General features: G+C 45.7%; 1 protein-coding gene across 2 annotated transcripts; it reads left to right on the forward strand.

Annotated features, from left to right (window-relative positions):
* The first annotated feature begins 3,524 nt into the window (after positions 1 to 3,524).
* NDUFAB1 (NADH:ubiquinone oxidoreductase subunit AB1) lies at positions 3,525 to 11,874 on the forward strand. Of its 2 annotated transcripts, none has more exons than XM_075284107.1 (5): positions 3,525 to 3,723; positions 4,529 to 4,651; positions 8,489 to 8,576; positions 9,933 to 10,025; positions 11,648 to 11,874. In XM_075284107.1, the coding sequence occupies exons 1-4, from the start codon at positions 3,577 to 3,579 to the stop codon at positions 10,022 to 10,024; spliced, it is 450 nt and encodes a 149-aa protein (XP_075140208.1). In that variant the 5' UTR covers positions 3,525 to 3,576; the 3' UTR covers position 10,025; positions 11,648 to 11,874. The 2 variants fall into 2 exon arrangements, with proteins under 2 accessions (XP_075140208.1, XP_075140207.1); XM_075284106.1 differs by having other exon boundaries at positions 3,526 to 3,723; positions 9,933 to 10,052.
* The last annotated feature ends 2,462 nt before the right edge of the window (positions 11,875 to 14,336 follow it).

Consider the following 14,336-nt stretch of genomic DNA (forward strand, 5'->3'; position numbering starts at 1 on the left):
TGTGGAGCTTCTATTTCTTTTACAATAAAATTAAGGATATAAAATGGATTTGTGTGTTCTTTAGGTTTGCTTTTAGCGGTCTCCCCGACATGGCTGTCACTAGTGATGAGCGAGTAGTATTGGATGGAATAGCTCGCCGCCATAGGAATGCGTGTAAGCGGCCGAACACCAAGGGGTTAAGCGCATCAAATAGTCAATGCGTTTAACCCCCTGGTGTCCAGCCACTTACACGCATTCCTATGGCGGCGAGGTATTCCATCCAATACTACTCCCTTATCACTAGTTGTCACTCTATATGTACCACAGGGGTTACAAGCCATGTAGTAGGAAGTACGTGCCCTGCCCCCTGCAGCACAGTCATGGGGTACACTTATGTCACTTATTTCAGTAAGGACGTACTTGGCTTAGATACACTTCCGGTACACTTATGTCACCTATTTCAGTAAGGACGTACTTGGCTTAGATACACTTCCGGTACACTTATGTCACCTATTTCAGTAAGGACGTACTTGGCTTAGATACACTTCCGGTACACTTATGTCACTTATTTCAGTAAGGACGTACTTGGCTTAGATACACTTCCGGTACACTTATGTCACTTATTTCAGTAAGGACGTACTTGGCTTAGATACACTTCCGGTACACTTATGTCACTTATTTCAGTAAGGATGTACTTGGCTTAGATACACTATCCTAAACAACCACTAATGTTAAGGTAAACTGCAGGCTCAAAACACAAAGGGTCTGCTGAGACGCTTCTGAAACATGGCAGAACCTCATGTAACACACCGAGGAAGAACAGCCGTAGTCACAAGCTAGGAAGCCAGTACTGAGCTCAGGAACGTAGCGCGGGTATATTTACACATGGCAGATTTTTTTGGCAGACATTTCTGCATCTGTCTTATTGTGTTTGCAGACATCCAAGTGCCAAAACAACTCCTTGCCACCTCTGCCATGTGTGAATATACCCTTAGGCCTCGTACACGACCGTGTGCAATGTACGGGTCACACTAGGTTCACACCTGCATTCGGGTTTCCATTCGGGGAGGGATCCACTTTGGGCCCCCCCAACAGAAACATAATCCGCTTAAAAAAGCGGTTATCCAAGAAGCACATACTGTACACTTTGATGGGGGCCGCCCGAAAAGGATGGATAACGCGGGGAGAAAAGCGCTGCTTGCAGGACTTTTCTCTCTGCATTTTTTTAAGCAGGTTCAGGGAGGGAAACCCCAAATAGAGCTCAAGCACTGGTGTGAATTTGGACTTAGTAAAAACGGTAGTGATGAGACACAGATTAGTATCCATGGAAAATGAATGGACTGAGCAGTGACTATGGACTGGCATAGGACCTGCTCCATATTTTGCGACTCTTCGCTAGGACCTGGGCACAAACTACGACTGTGTATGCGGAACTGTAGAAACGTATCGGCCTGTACTTTGATAAAAACTACGGTCATGCATAAAACAGAGCAGGAGACGGAAACCTGCAGGAGTCTTTCTCGCCCATTCATTTGTCGGCTGTCCGGTCGTGAGCAGCGGTGAGCGTTTTACGCTCTCCGCCGCAAAACCAGGTTTTTTAATCCGGACACAGAGTCGGACATGCAGTACTCTGTGTCCGGATTAAAAAAAACGGTTTCGCGGCAGAGCATAAAACGCTCACCGCCGCTCATGGCGGGACCCGGTCTGTGCTTTCCGTCTTCTTGCATGTAGAAGACGGAAAGCACAGAACGGAGAGTAGAACGCAGGTGTGAACCTAGCGTCAGTCCAACCTGGCATGCCGATGGGGTATTGCATTCTGGGTTGTCAAGTTGCTATGGGTATATATATAGTTATAGAATAGGACCTGGACAGGGGAAAACCCATCCCCAACTAGTGGCGCGCTCTATCGGAGGCCATGTTTTTCCCTAGAAGAACTGCCTTTAAGGCCGCCTCCAAAAACCGCCTCACAGTAGTATGTAACTTATGTAAGCCGCTAGCGTTTTGTTTCCACTAACGGAAAAAAGAAGCGACATGCCCTTTCTTCAAGCGGATTCTGCCTGAAAAAAAACCAACGGGAGTCAATGGGAGGCGAAAAAACCGCTAGCAGCTTTGGAAGTGTTTTTTTCAAGGTCCGTACACTGTGCTGGAGGAAAAAAACAAAAATGTAAAAAAAAAAAAAACCCTTCAAAAACCATTTCCTAATTCCTGAAGCGGATTCCTCTCCAAAATCCGCGCCAAAAAACTCTGTGTACCCAGCCTAAGGGCTCGTTCACAGGGGGTGGGGGTGGATTTTGACCATATTTTGACTCGGGGAATCAAGTCATAATATGGTCAAAACCCGCCTGCCACGATGTCGCGGCTTCCCCCACCCCGGAGTCGGCTCAAATGAATGGGTGACATGATTGTGGCTGACAGGCAGAAGCCACGGCTCAGCAAGCCGCTGAATCCGCCTGAAGAAAGGGCAGCTCGCTTCTTTTTTTCCGCTATCAGCAGTTGCCAATATCGGAAAAAAGAACGCTAGTGGTCTCCATAGACCACCATTGTAAAGGGGCGGATTATGACGTGGATTCCGCTGTCAAAATCCGCCCCTTTGGTCCCATATGAGCTAGCCCTAAGACTGAGTTCAGAAGGGGTTTTTTGGTCAGGATTTTGACGTGGAATCTGCGTCAAAATCCTGACCAAAAAAAACTGTCTCCCATTGAAATCAATGGGCGCCGGTCATTTATTTTTTTTTCTGCGAGCGGTTTGTTCCCGCTCACGGAAAAAAGAAGCGACATGCCCTTTCTTCTGGCGGATTCCGCGGACGTCCACCTGAAGTCACTCCCTCCCGGCTAGTCCCATTCATTTGGGCCTAATCCGGAGCAGAGTGCCGGAGGACACTGCACTGGCGTCCAGTTACGGCTACCGTTTTTTGGTCCGGAATCTGAGGCGGCCTCTATGTCAAATTCCGTACCAAAAAACCCCGTCCTAAGGTGGATGCGTTTTATTGTGATTTCATTGATACCCTATAGGTTCCCATCTGCTTATATATATATATATATATATATATTGGGACATTTACATAACACAGTCTAACCACAACAAGCAGCACCATGAATGCCACTATATATATATATATATATATATATATATATATATATATATATATATATATATATATATATATATATATATATATATATATACATCTACATGTGCGTGTGTGTTTGTATACATATATATCTATAGCCTAGAGTGGCTGTAATAAGAAGGCCACGTGACCGCCTCAATGACACCCCGTGACCTTCCCCTCCGTCCTCACTGGGTGTACCAAGATGGCGCCGGCTCTATAAGATGGGTGTAGTAAGATGGCGGAGTGATTTCTACATTTGACGTAGAATTCCACATTCAGGCTTGTATACCCGGCCGGTGATACTTCAGCTTTATCATAACGTAGAAGGAAATCTAATTCTTACACCATTTTGCCCCGTCGCTGTGCGGCCCTTCTATCCCCCGCCGGACGCGTCTCTATGGTCACAGCTCAGCCCAGCGCAGCAGCCGGAAGTGAGTGCGTTCCCTCTCCAGGCCGCGGTGCAGTGTGGGTAGCGGCTGTCAGCCATGGCGTCCCGTGTCCTCTGTGTGTGTGTCCGCGCAGCGCTGCGCCCCCTGCCCCGGCGATCCCTGCCTGCACTGAGCAGCACCGCCTGCAGGCAGCGCTCTTCCCTGGCCAGACCTAGCAGCAGCGCCCCGGTCCTCGCCACACAGGTACGGAGCGGTCCCGGGAGACCGAACAAGGCCAGTCAGGGGTCACTAGGGATAGAGAGGGGCATGTGCGGGCAGCCGGGCTGTATACAGCTATATACCATGTGGACGTGTGCCCTGGTGACGGATGGAGCAGGCCCCGGCCATAGTCATTGCAATGGACTGATTTAAAGGGATTGTTCATTTTTGTGTAACTCTTTCTGAATGTTATTTTGCATGAGTTTGTGGTTCAAGATTATGTGAGATTTTCAGAATCCGGACATTCCCTTTAAAAAAATGTAATGCTCTGCAACTGTCTATAGGGGATCTTGGCTTGCTGTCAGTGAATGCAGATTCTTTACATGTAACGGTGTCACACCGGTGCAAAAATCTTAGACCCGTGTAGGTTATTGAAATGTCACCTTGCCTTGTGTGACCGGTGTCTGCCCTGGCACGTGTGATCTTGAGGGAAAAAAAAAACTTTGCAGCCCTTCTTGCTTGGATGCAGCAATAGTGTGTTGTATACACCTCCCTGGTATCAGTGGTATATAGCACAGGCTGAGGCAGGGGGCCTCCTACTCTTAATCTATGGGGGTCCCAGTCCTCACATATTTATCATCCATCGGTCAATGGGGGATATATTAAAAACTTGGTCCAGCTCCTTGAATGACCCGATCTTTCTTCTATGCCGATCTGGTTATTGCTTGAGATTACAGGACTGAAGCCTGAGGCTGCACTACTGAGAGAGGGCCGTTACAGAAAGCCTAGGTATGCAGATGGATATTATGGTGGTCCTCTCTCTAACCCTCCCTACGTCTTGTCTCTGCAGGTCTCTGGCTCCTTATATCAGTCATGTCGCCAGTACAGCGGCCCTCCACCCCTCACCCTGGAGTCCATCGCTGAGAGAGTTTTATATGTGTTGAAGATGTACGATAAGGTGGATCCGGAGAAGGTGAGCGCGTCCTCAGTGTCTCATGTCATGTCACCAAGGTTTCTTGCAGATGTTGTTCCTGGCGGGATTCAAACCCAGGACTCCAGTGCTGCAAGGCTGCAGTGCTAACCGCTGAGCCACCGTGTCACCAAGGTTTCTATTCCAACTGTTTATTTCCAGAGAGTTCCCAATCAGTAATGTCATATTCTCTGCAGCCAACACCGACTGTGTCTTCAGAAGTAATGAAGGAACGCTGTGATCTTCTATGAACACCAAGAAGTGCTGCTCTATGTCTTATAAGGCCCAAGATGGAACAAGCGGTTCTGGTGTCCTAAGAGATGAAATTCTCAACTGGTCAAGGATCCGTTTTCCTTTATTGCTTCTTGAGATATCTCTGGAAATAAAAATGTAGAAAAGCAATCTTGGTGTCATATCAGGGATGAGAATCCCTTTCATGTGACACCGGGATCTCTGTTCTGTGGGATAAAATAACAAGGGAGAAGTTTTTGGTGTGAAGAATTTATTTATTTTATGCAATTGTAACTGCATCCCAACTACCGTGTGAATTCACCCTTAAAGCTTCACTATCTTAGACTTCACATCCAGTCCATAGAAAAATTCACCTTTTATCACCACAAGGCTCCCTTAGTGGCCCCCACATAATGGTGATTCCTCAGTGGCCCTCACCGTCTAATACTTACCCGTTGGCCCCCAGTTTATAATTCCCATATACCCAATATAACTCCCAGGGCCCCCCAGACATGTGCTAATTCTGCCCAGTGGCCCCCGCACTCTAATCCTATTAATATTATAAATGTGAAAGTTTGTGAGTTTGGATGTTTGTGGGTTTGTGTGTTTGCATGTTTGGATATTTGTTCCTCAATCACGCAAAACCCGCTCGACCGATTTGGCTGAAAGTTTCCACAAACGTAGTTAATACACCCGATTGCGCAATAGGCTACTTTTCGTCACAATAGCGCACATACGTTTGTGCCAGGACCCCCAAAAAACCCAAACTCACACCACCATCTCTACAATCTCACACACTTTGGACCATAGCAAGCCACAAAATTCATATTGCCCTCTGCAGCCTCGCCCCTAACCCCACACAATCTCATATACATATACTTTACCACTCTGCCCCTCACCTTAACGATACTCCAGGAGGCGCTCTTTAACGCTCCGGAGCAGCCATGTTTGCCGACCCCCACCGCTCTGACAATCCGCGACACCGCCCACCCATGTCAATACCCCTAGGAGGTCTAATAGATGCAAAAACAAAAGTGTAAAAAAAATATAAAAACAAATAAAAAGGATTAAAAATTCAAATCACCCCCCTTTCCCTAGAACACATATAAAAGTAGTTAAAAACTGTGAAACACCTACATGTTAGGTATCCCCACGTCCGAAATCGCCCGCTCTACAAAGCTATACAAATATTTTTCCTGTTCGGTAAACGCCGTAGCAGGAAAAATAGTCAAAAGTGCCAAACCGCCGTTTTTTCACTCTTTTGATTCTGATAAAAAGTGATCAAAGCAATAACATTTCCCGAAAATGGTAGAACTACAAAGTACACCCGACCCCGCAAAAAAAGACGCCATATACATCCCTGTGCACGCACGTATAAAAAAGTTACGGCTGTTGGAATATGGAGACTTTTCAAAAAAAAAATTTTTTAACACAGTTTTGGATTTTTTTAAGGGGTCAAAATGTAAATAAAACCATATAAATTTGGTATCCCCGGAATCGTAATGAAACACAGAATACAGGGGACAGGTCATTTTGGTTGCACAGTGAACGCCGTAAAACCAAAGCCCGTAAGAAAGTCGCAGAAATGCATTTTTTTTATCAAATCCACCCCATTCAGATTTTTTTCCCTGCTTCCCAGTACATTATATAGAATAAATAATGGTGGCATCATGAAGAAAAATTTGTCCCAAGAAAAATTAAGACCTCATATGGCTCTGGGAGCGGAGAAATAAAAAAAGTTATGGGGTTTAGAAGGAGGGGCGTCAAAAATGAAAAACCAAAATCAAAAATGCCATCGACGGGAAAGGGTTAACTTCAAATACCTCTGTCCCAAAGTCACTATGTAAAGTTTCTCACAACACCGTATATATAGCAGCTCTAATACAAAGTAACTTCACCACAACAGTCTCACGTATTCTCTGAATTACAGCAAAAACAAGTTACATGTCATATCCCATACCATATACACAGTACGAAAACCTTACCCACGCCTGTATATACCCACTGCTACAATCACCGCAGACGAAGTCGCGGGTACCAGCTAGTTGTGACATAAAAAGAACACCCACTTACCCATCCTTTATACCCTGCTCTTGTCTGCAGGTCTTCCCCAGGCATCACCAGCCTGCTCCACTACATCAGTATCTAAGGGTTGGTTCACATCTTCGTTGGTACTCCATCACATGGAGACCCCCCTCCCGAACAGAACACCAAACACAATTGCAAGTGGTGTGCAGTAAAAGTACACGGACTCCATAGACTATAATGGGGTCCGTGTGCTTGCCGCCAGATCTCCACAGGGATCATGCGGACAGGAGAGTAGTTCACAATCTGCTTTTCTGTCTGCATGATTCGTGCAGGCAGCGTGCAAGCACACGGACCCCATTATAGTCTATGGAGTCCATGTACTTTTACTGCGCACCGCTTGCAGTTGCATTTGGTATTCCGTTGGGGGGGTGGACTCCCCCATACGGAATACGAATGCAGATGTGTACGAGGGGTGAGGTGGCTGGTGTGTTTGTAAGAGAACGTGCAGCACGGTGGCTCAGTGGTTAGCACTGCAGCCTTGCAGCGCTGGAGTCCTAGGTTCAAATCCTGCCAAGGGCAACATCTGCAAGGAGTTTGTATGTCCTCCCTGTGTAAGGGGTAATGAGACTCATTGGGGAGGGACAGTACAGGGCCTCATTAGACCAGGCGGGTCCTGCTAAGCATTCTGGGTAAGGAATATCCAGATTGGTGGAAAAGAGGCCTGAACCAGCGCCACCTATTGGAAGGTCCCTATAGATCAAGGCATGGCGAACAAAGAAACCTAAGGCATAATCTGGGGGTAATAGCCAAGCCAGTATAACCCCCCCAGAAGGAAGAGGGTCCCACTGCTGTTTTTTCTTCTCTTACAAAATCCTTTAATTTTGGTGAAAAATATTAAAACTGTAAATAATTTCTATCACCACATCTATAAGCTTTACATAATTGATCTCCCCACAGGCCCCTATAATAAAGTGAATGCTTTAAATGATACGGTTTGGCCTCTTTGATGATCGGGTCACACTAGTGCCGGCTCTCTGTTGTTTAGGGGTGCCTTGACAGACCTGAATAAAAGAGAGGTGGACCTCTAAAACAGCGGTTACACATTGACTGTAATGGGGTCTGCTGGATATCTGCTGTCTTGGAACTAGAGGCGTTCGCTTAACGGAACAAAAAGTGATCACAAAGTTGTATATATATATATCCCCTATAAAGGCGAGAATGAGAGCGAGTATACCAGACACACTGGCACTAGCTCACGGCGATCCTACAAGGGGGTCACTATTCTATGGCAAATATTTGCACAGCCCTGGCGGATTTGGCACATTCGGCCTTGCAGTGTCATTGAATTTTTTTTTGTTTTCTGAGCTCTGCATGAAACTGAACGAGGTCAGGGATGGAAGACGCGGTTATTATGTGTGCTGCATTTTACTAGGATGAGACTAAACTCTGCCCATCGCTGTAGAATACCCTAAAGCGATGACGTGATGGTATACAGGAGGATACTGGTGACCGTACAGGTGACTGAATACTTCATGGTTTGTTCCTTTAGGCTTACTAATCCGCTGTTCATTTCCATTTCAGCTGTCAGTCAGCTCACACTTCGTGAAAGACCTGGGGCTGGACAGTCTGGACCAAGTTGAGATAATAATGGCAATGGAGGATGAGTTTGGTAGGTAACATTCCCTGAGTGGCCATTACAGGCGTAAAGTGAACCCGATCGGTGATATCTGCTGCCCTATCTGACTGCAGGATATAAGGGGAGAGGACATATGATATATATGATGAGGGAGAAGTCTGTTATATAAGGTTTTATGATAGAGGAGAGAAGCTCTTTGAGATATACATATATATATATATATATATATATATATATATATATATATATATATATATATATAATAGGATTTTACTGTATAAACTTTAACTTGCTGCAATTACTCTGTCCCGCCACTAGATGGCGCACACCTAGCATCTTGTAAATGTCAGCAGCGGGCTGGTTTTGCTTGCATGCATACGTGATGGGAATACCAAATCTCTCTGTTGTAGAGTGGCCGCGCTCGCTGACAGATATTTGCTGCAAAGTCTTATTGTGTACACTAGATTTTCTGTAATATGGCCGCCAGTCCCTGCTTATCTGGCACATGTTTGTGTTTGGATTAAGCATTTAGATAATTTCTGGCATCAGATCTGTGGCTGGAGTCAGAGCGGCATCAAAGGGGCCCTTCAGCATTTGTAGGCAGTGTTGGGGTTAAAGGGGATGTCCTATCAGATCTACATATAGGCTTGGGGGGTCTGTTTGGCTCACACGCACTGGCGTCTTCAGTATATTGCATAGAAGCGTATTTATCTGAATGGCTGCCACGTGTTACGTTTCCTCTGCTGCGCTATAGATTCTCTTTGGGGTTGCAATAGCTAATGAATTAAAGGGGTCTTCTGCAGCGAGACTTCCCCTTTAAGGGATCATAATGGGTCCTAATTCCATTAAGGTCCATTTACCCGCTTTGGTTCTCCTCCACGCTCCCCTTCTGCTGCATTGTGGATTCCTTTCAGGAACGCTTCCTCTTCATTATCTGTGTCACTAGGCCAGTCTCCGACACGGTGACATGTTTTCCCTGCGTGCTGCGATCTCTCCTCCCGCCACCCACTCGAGTTGCTAGGCTACTGGATTGAGCGCAAGCATCGGTAAACACACGTGCGGGGCGGCAGCCGTGTATGCAGCGCACGGAGCTTTGAGCAATATAGGTGACGATGGTGGAAATCGGTCACCGGAATGGGGGGGATCAGTCTAAAATAAAAACATGGGACATAGAGATGAAGATGGATCTGTCACCCATTGCAGCTTAAACACCCAGCTTTCCCGGAGTGACAGATCTGCCTAGACCTTCTATATACTACTCTCTATAACGAGACAGATGTCACCCACCTTGTCCAGTCCCCTGAGTGGCAAGACTTGGTGAGCAGATTCTGTCTTGCTTTATTTGCAGCTGATCTTTAATTCCGCCATCTTTTTTTTTTTCTGTTGCAGGCTTTGAGATTCCGGATGCCGATGGCGAGAAGCTGATGACTCCACAGGAGATAGTAGATTACATTGCAGATAAAAAGGATGTATATGAGTGAAGTACGTGTGTCCGTTCCTCTGTTCATTGTAAGTATTGCCCTTATCGGGCAGGGTTCACACAGTACCAGTTGGGGTGTCCAGAACCGGACAGTGAAACACAGCATGCAGCGTTCTTCTCTCCAGCACAAGGAGATGTCCAACTTCATGACTGATACATAGAAACAATCTCTTAGAAAACAATAGGATTAATCCCAGCATCAGTTTCCCTCCAGAGGGGCGACACACCAGATTGCTGGGCGTATGTGAACCCACCCTTATAAGTCAGGAGGTCACGATGCGATCCCTGTAGTAATAGCGGTGGGGTCTCCAGATCTATATAAGCCCTCCTCCCGCTTTTACATTCTGCACGGCTATCCAGTCAGAGCAAGAAACAACTTTCTGCCAAGCCAAAAAAATCATTAGTTGGTTATGAAAAGGTCATAAAATATCAATTTTTGGACAAAATGAAGTAGTTCAGCTTTTAAGAAAAACAGATTTCTGGAGCCGGTCCCTTGGCCGTGATTCCTCACCGCTGGGTATTGAGCTTCCTGTGACGGCACTTGACACTTACCCTGTCTGCTGTGTGCAGGCAGAGCCGGAATGACAATGAGCTTTTACTTTCTCTCCTAGTTTGAGGAGCCTTTTCTTTGTCAGTAGACTTAGTTAACTTTTTAAGACCTTCAGTCTGATGTGGCCCCTACTTGGGTGCGGGGGGAGGGTCAATGTTTCTTAATCTGATATACCAAAATCTGGTTAATAATGATGCAGAAGTGTACGAGGCCGGTCAGTGTACACAGATGAAGTCTCAATGGCTGAATTGTGACAACCTGGACGTGTTGCCCGACAACCTCTGCACTATTTGGACTTGCAATATAACTTCTGAAAAGACAGGAAGGTAGCAGCGTGACTGAAAAACAGTGCGAGGTTTCCCATCTCGTCCTTATTAAAGGGGTTGGCCGGGGACCTAAACTTAACTTGGTGTGTCCAGCAAATTATTTATCGTGAACCCAGGGGTTCCAGCTTTGGTTGTGTGATCCTGACCCTGGGTTGCTCTGCCCCCTCATTCTTCTCCTCATGTATATTGGGGACTGGTTCTGATCATGTGCCTCAGTGGACGGAACCCCCGAATCGATAATGATTAGAGATGAGCGAACACTGTTTGGATCAGCCGATCCGAACAGCACTCTCCCATAGAAATGTATGGATGCACCTGGCACGTACGCTTTGCCGGCGGCCGGTCGCTTAACCACCCCCGCGTGCCGGCCGCTTCCATTCATTTCTATGGGAGCGTGCTGTTCGGATCGGCTGATCCGAACAGTGTTCGCTCATCTCTAATAATGATGAATCTGCTAGATACACCAAGGCAAGTTTAAGTAGACAATCCGTCAAGGGATAAAATTGCAAGCGCACATAGCACCCAGTGTACAGCACAGCCCCCTCCCCACTCTTTCTAAACCTGCATATCTAGGGTGCTGTAATGCATTATATAAATGGCTCTGCCATTCTGTGACCAAGCTTTGCTGATCTGTGTAGTGCACCCTCTTTTTACAAGGCTCGCCATAGTCTTCAGCTCCGTATATGTCTGAGAGTTAGTCCTTTATCTATGATTTCCTTCTCTTCTTACCCTTGTCTTTTCCCTGCAGGTAGCTGGGCTGGGCGTGCTGTGATCTCGCCTGCATGCTGTGGCTGTGGCACCGTGGCCGCCGTCACCACTTCTTCCAGGATTCTGTATTTAAGTTGTTCGAATGTGTTGGCCTTTAATAAATGTAAAAAAAAAAAAAAAAATCACAAAAAAACCAACAAGAAACCACTTTACTGTCCATCATTACTGCAGGCCATATTTCAAATAAAGTTTGTGACATAAAATTCAGATCATCTCATACACCGTTCTCTTATATTACCACCAAGAGGGGGCTATTGGTCTTGGCCTAGTTGTAGACCTCAGGCGACCATAGTGGACCATGGTTTTATTGCACCAATGTGTGTGCCCAGGTCTTGTCGTAATGCAACAAAATGTGAGATCAGAATGTAGGAGAGGGCTAAACGGCAACTTTGGCCGCAGCTCCCATTGTGTGACCAAAGTCGCTATGATGTCCTTCACTGATGTAAGAGGATGGATGACTTGTGCAATCTGGAAGGATTCTATGATTGTAACTTCTCGTAGCAAAAATCAAACAAACCCCAAAACATTGTTTATTGCAACTAAAAGTCACAATACAACTCCATCCGTCAGTGAAGAAGTCGCAGGGCAACCCAGGGATCTCAATGGCTGCCATGGCCGAAGTCACCATGTAGCCCTAGTTGAAGTGTCCTTTCATATGGCCAGATGTAATGATGTGATCGGCTGGCAAGTGAGCCTGTTAACACGTGGCAACGAACTTTCATTTGTGCAACCATCAACCTGTGTGAAAGGGTTACAGGTCAATGATAAGAGTATAAGCACCCATGGTTGAAAGGTTAGTAAACGATTTATTGGCCGTGTCACTAAAAAAATCGGGTTATTGCACTATTGTGTATTCCTTGGTGAGGGCTCACAGTTACTCATGGGTAAGTTTTAGGTATCAAATACCACATACGTTTTATATTTGGCGTATCCCACTGTCACCTATAGGCTAAGATGAAATAGCTGCAGATTTACAGTGCTGCCAAATATACAGCAATTTATATTCCAATACAGGTGGTGTTAAAACTTCATGTTGCGGGTCTTTACCATGGATTTCACCCTTTGCAATACAGATTTGTAGCAAAATTTGCCTGCAAGATGGGAACCTGGCCTAAAGCCCTGTGCATATCTGCATCAGTAACAGAGGCAATGGCTCAGGGCTGGATCGGTCACATGCAGCATCGCTTTTCCTATCCAGTATTAGTAGAGCTGCCTATGTTGATCTGACCATACCCTAACGCAATGTTTGGATCGGGTTTGGGATTGAGTTCTTTCCAGTGTTGCAGTAAAGTATGACCCATAGATTATGAACAGATTTAATCTATAGTGGACATTATTGGGAGCTTTATTGACTTATGGCGGTCCATTAGGGTATATATGCACTATGATAGGTCACAAATATTTACTGGTCTGGTCTATAGGCTACAATTTATGCCTTTTATTAAAACATGTTTTTGGAAGATACCCTGCTAGGTATCGGGCCACAATAGCTTTGGGAGTGATGGTGGGTCCTTTAGTTTTAGCGTTCAGTGGGGAACTGTGGTCCTGGACCTTTGCCATTGTAACCTTAGGTAACAGCCTTGTTTATGTTACATTAATGGTCTTTGACATATTCTGGAAAAAGTGAAGCCATATAATACCATCTTTCACTCAAGGATTCCAAAAAATCACCCTATACAGTGCACTATATGTATTTATTTCCACTGGATATCATATGGAGTAGCGTAGCCTGCAATGCTTTTCCATAGCACAGGAATCGGCAACCTTTAGCACTCCAGCTGTAGTGAAACTACATTTCCCAGCATGCATACTTGTATGGGGTCGTAGTTTCAGAACAGTTTGTGTGCCCAAGGTCCTTTCCGTACCATCATTATTTGTCTCCTGGCCTTATTGCGGCCAAAAAGATCCTCTTGGTCTCTGTTGGGCTAGTAGAGCCTCATGGCTATGCCAGGACATACATTGGTCGCTCTTCCTGGCCTGTATACTATGTGATCATCTAATTCCCGCTTTCCATAGCTTAATGGACATCTATAAGAAGGGGTTAATTTAGCAAGATTGGCTTTCATCATCTCTAGACGGAGTGAATTACTGGCGTAGACAAGGATCTCGTCCGTTTACTGAGGCGGGCTGTGTATCATTTCTTGCATGTTGTAAATTTTTGCTCTGCAGCTTCATATAAACACTACGGCGGTGGCGCTCGAACCATACACGGAGGTGTTACACCAGCTTCCCGGGATGTGCTAGACCTGAGAAGTCACACCATGACGCTCTGAAGATCGCGCCGCTGGTAGTACACGTTACGTTAGCAGGTTGAGGTCGCTGCTTCATTGTTTTTCTAGAAAATTTACAAAGGAGTAAAAAAAAAAAAAACCTAAGAAAACAATAAACACCACAAAATAAGTTCCTGTTCAGACTGTCTATGAAGCGTATCACTCAGGAGGTTCGTCGTCATTGGGATTGCTTTATTTCTTGATGCATAGGCCTTGTTCACACTATGTTGTATTGTATTGTGTAATGTGAGTATTGCCTGGTGTATGGCACTGTACAGACGTGTGAAGGGTTAATGTAGCCCTATAAGTACATTCAACACAGACGTCAAATAAAGGCATGGGGGTCCCCCACCACATTGGGACAGTACAGAGCGGTCTAAAGGCATCCACCTGTTATTT

Source organism: Leptodactylus fuscus, chromosome 8 (genome assembly GCF_031893055.1).
Source record: "Leptodactylus fuscus isolate aLepFus1 chromosome 8, aLepFus1.hap2, whole genome shotgun sequence".
In the NCBI taxonomy this organism is placed as follows: Eukaryota; Metazoa; Chordata; class Amphibia; order Anura; family Leptodactylidae; genus Leptodactylus; species Leptodactylus fuscus.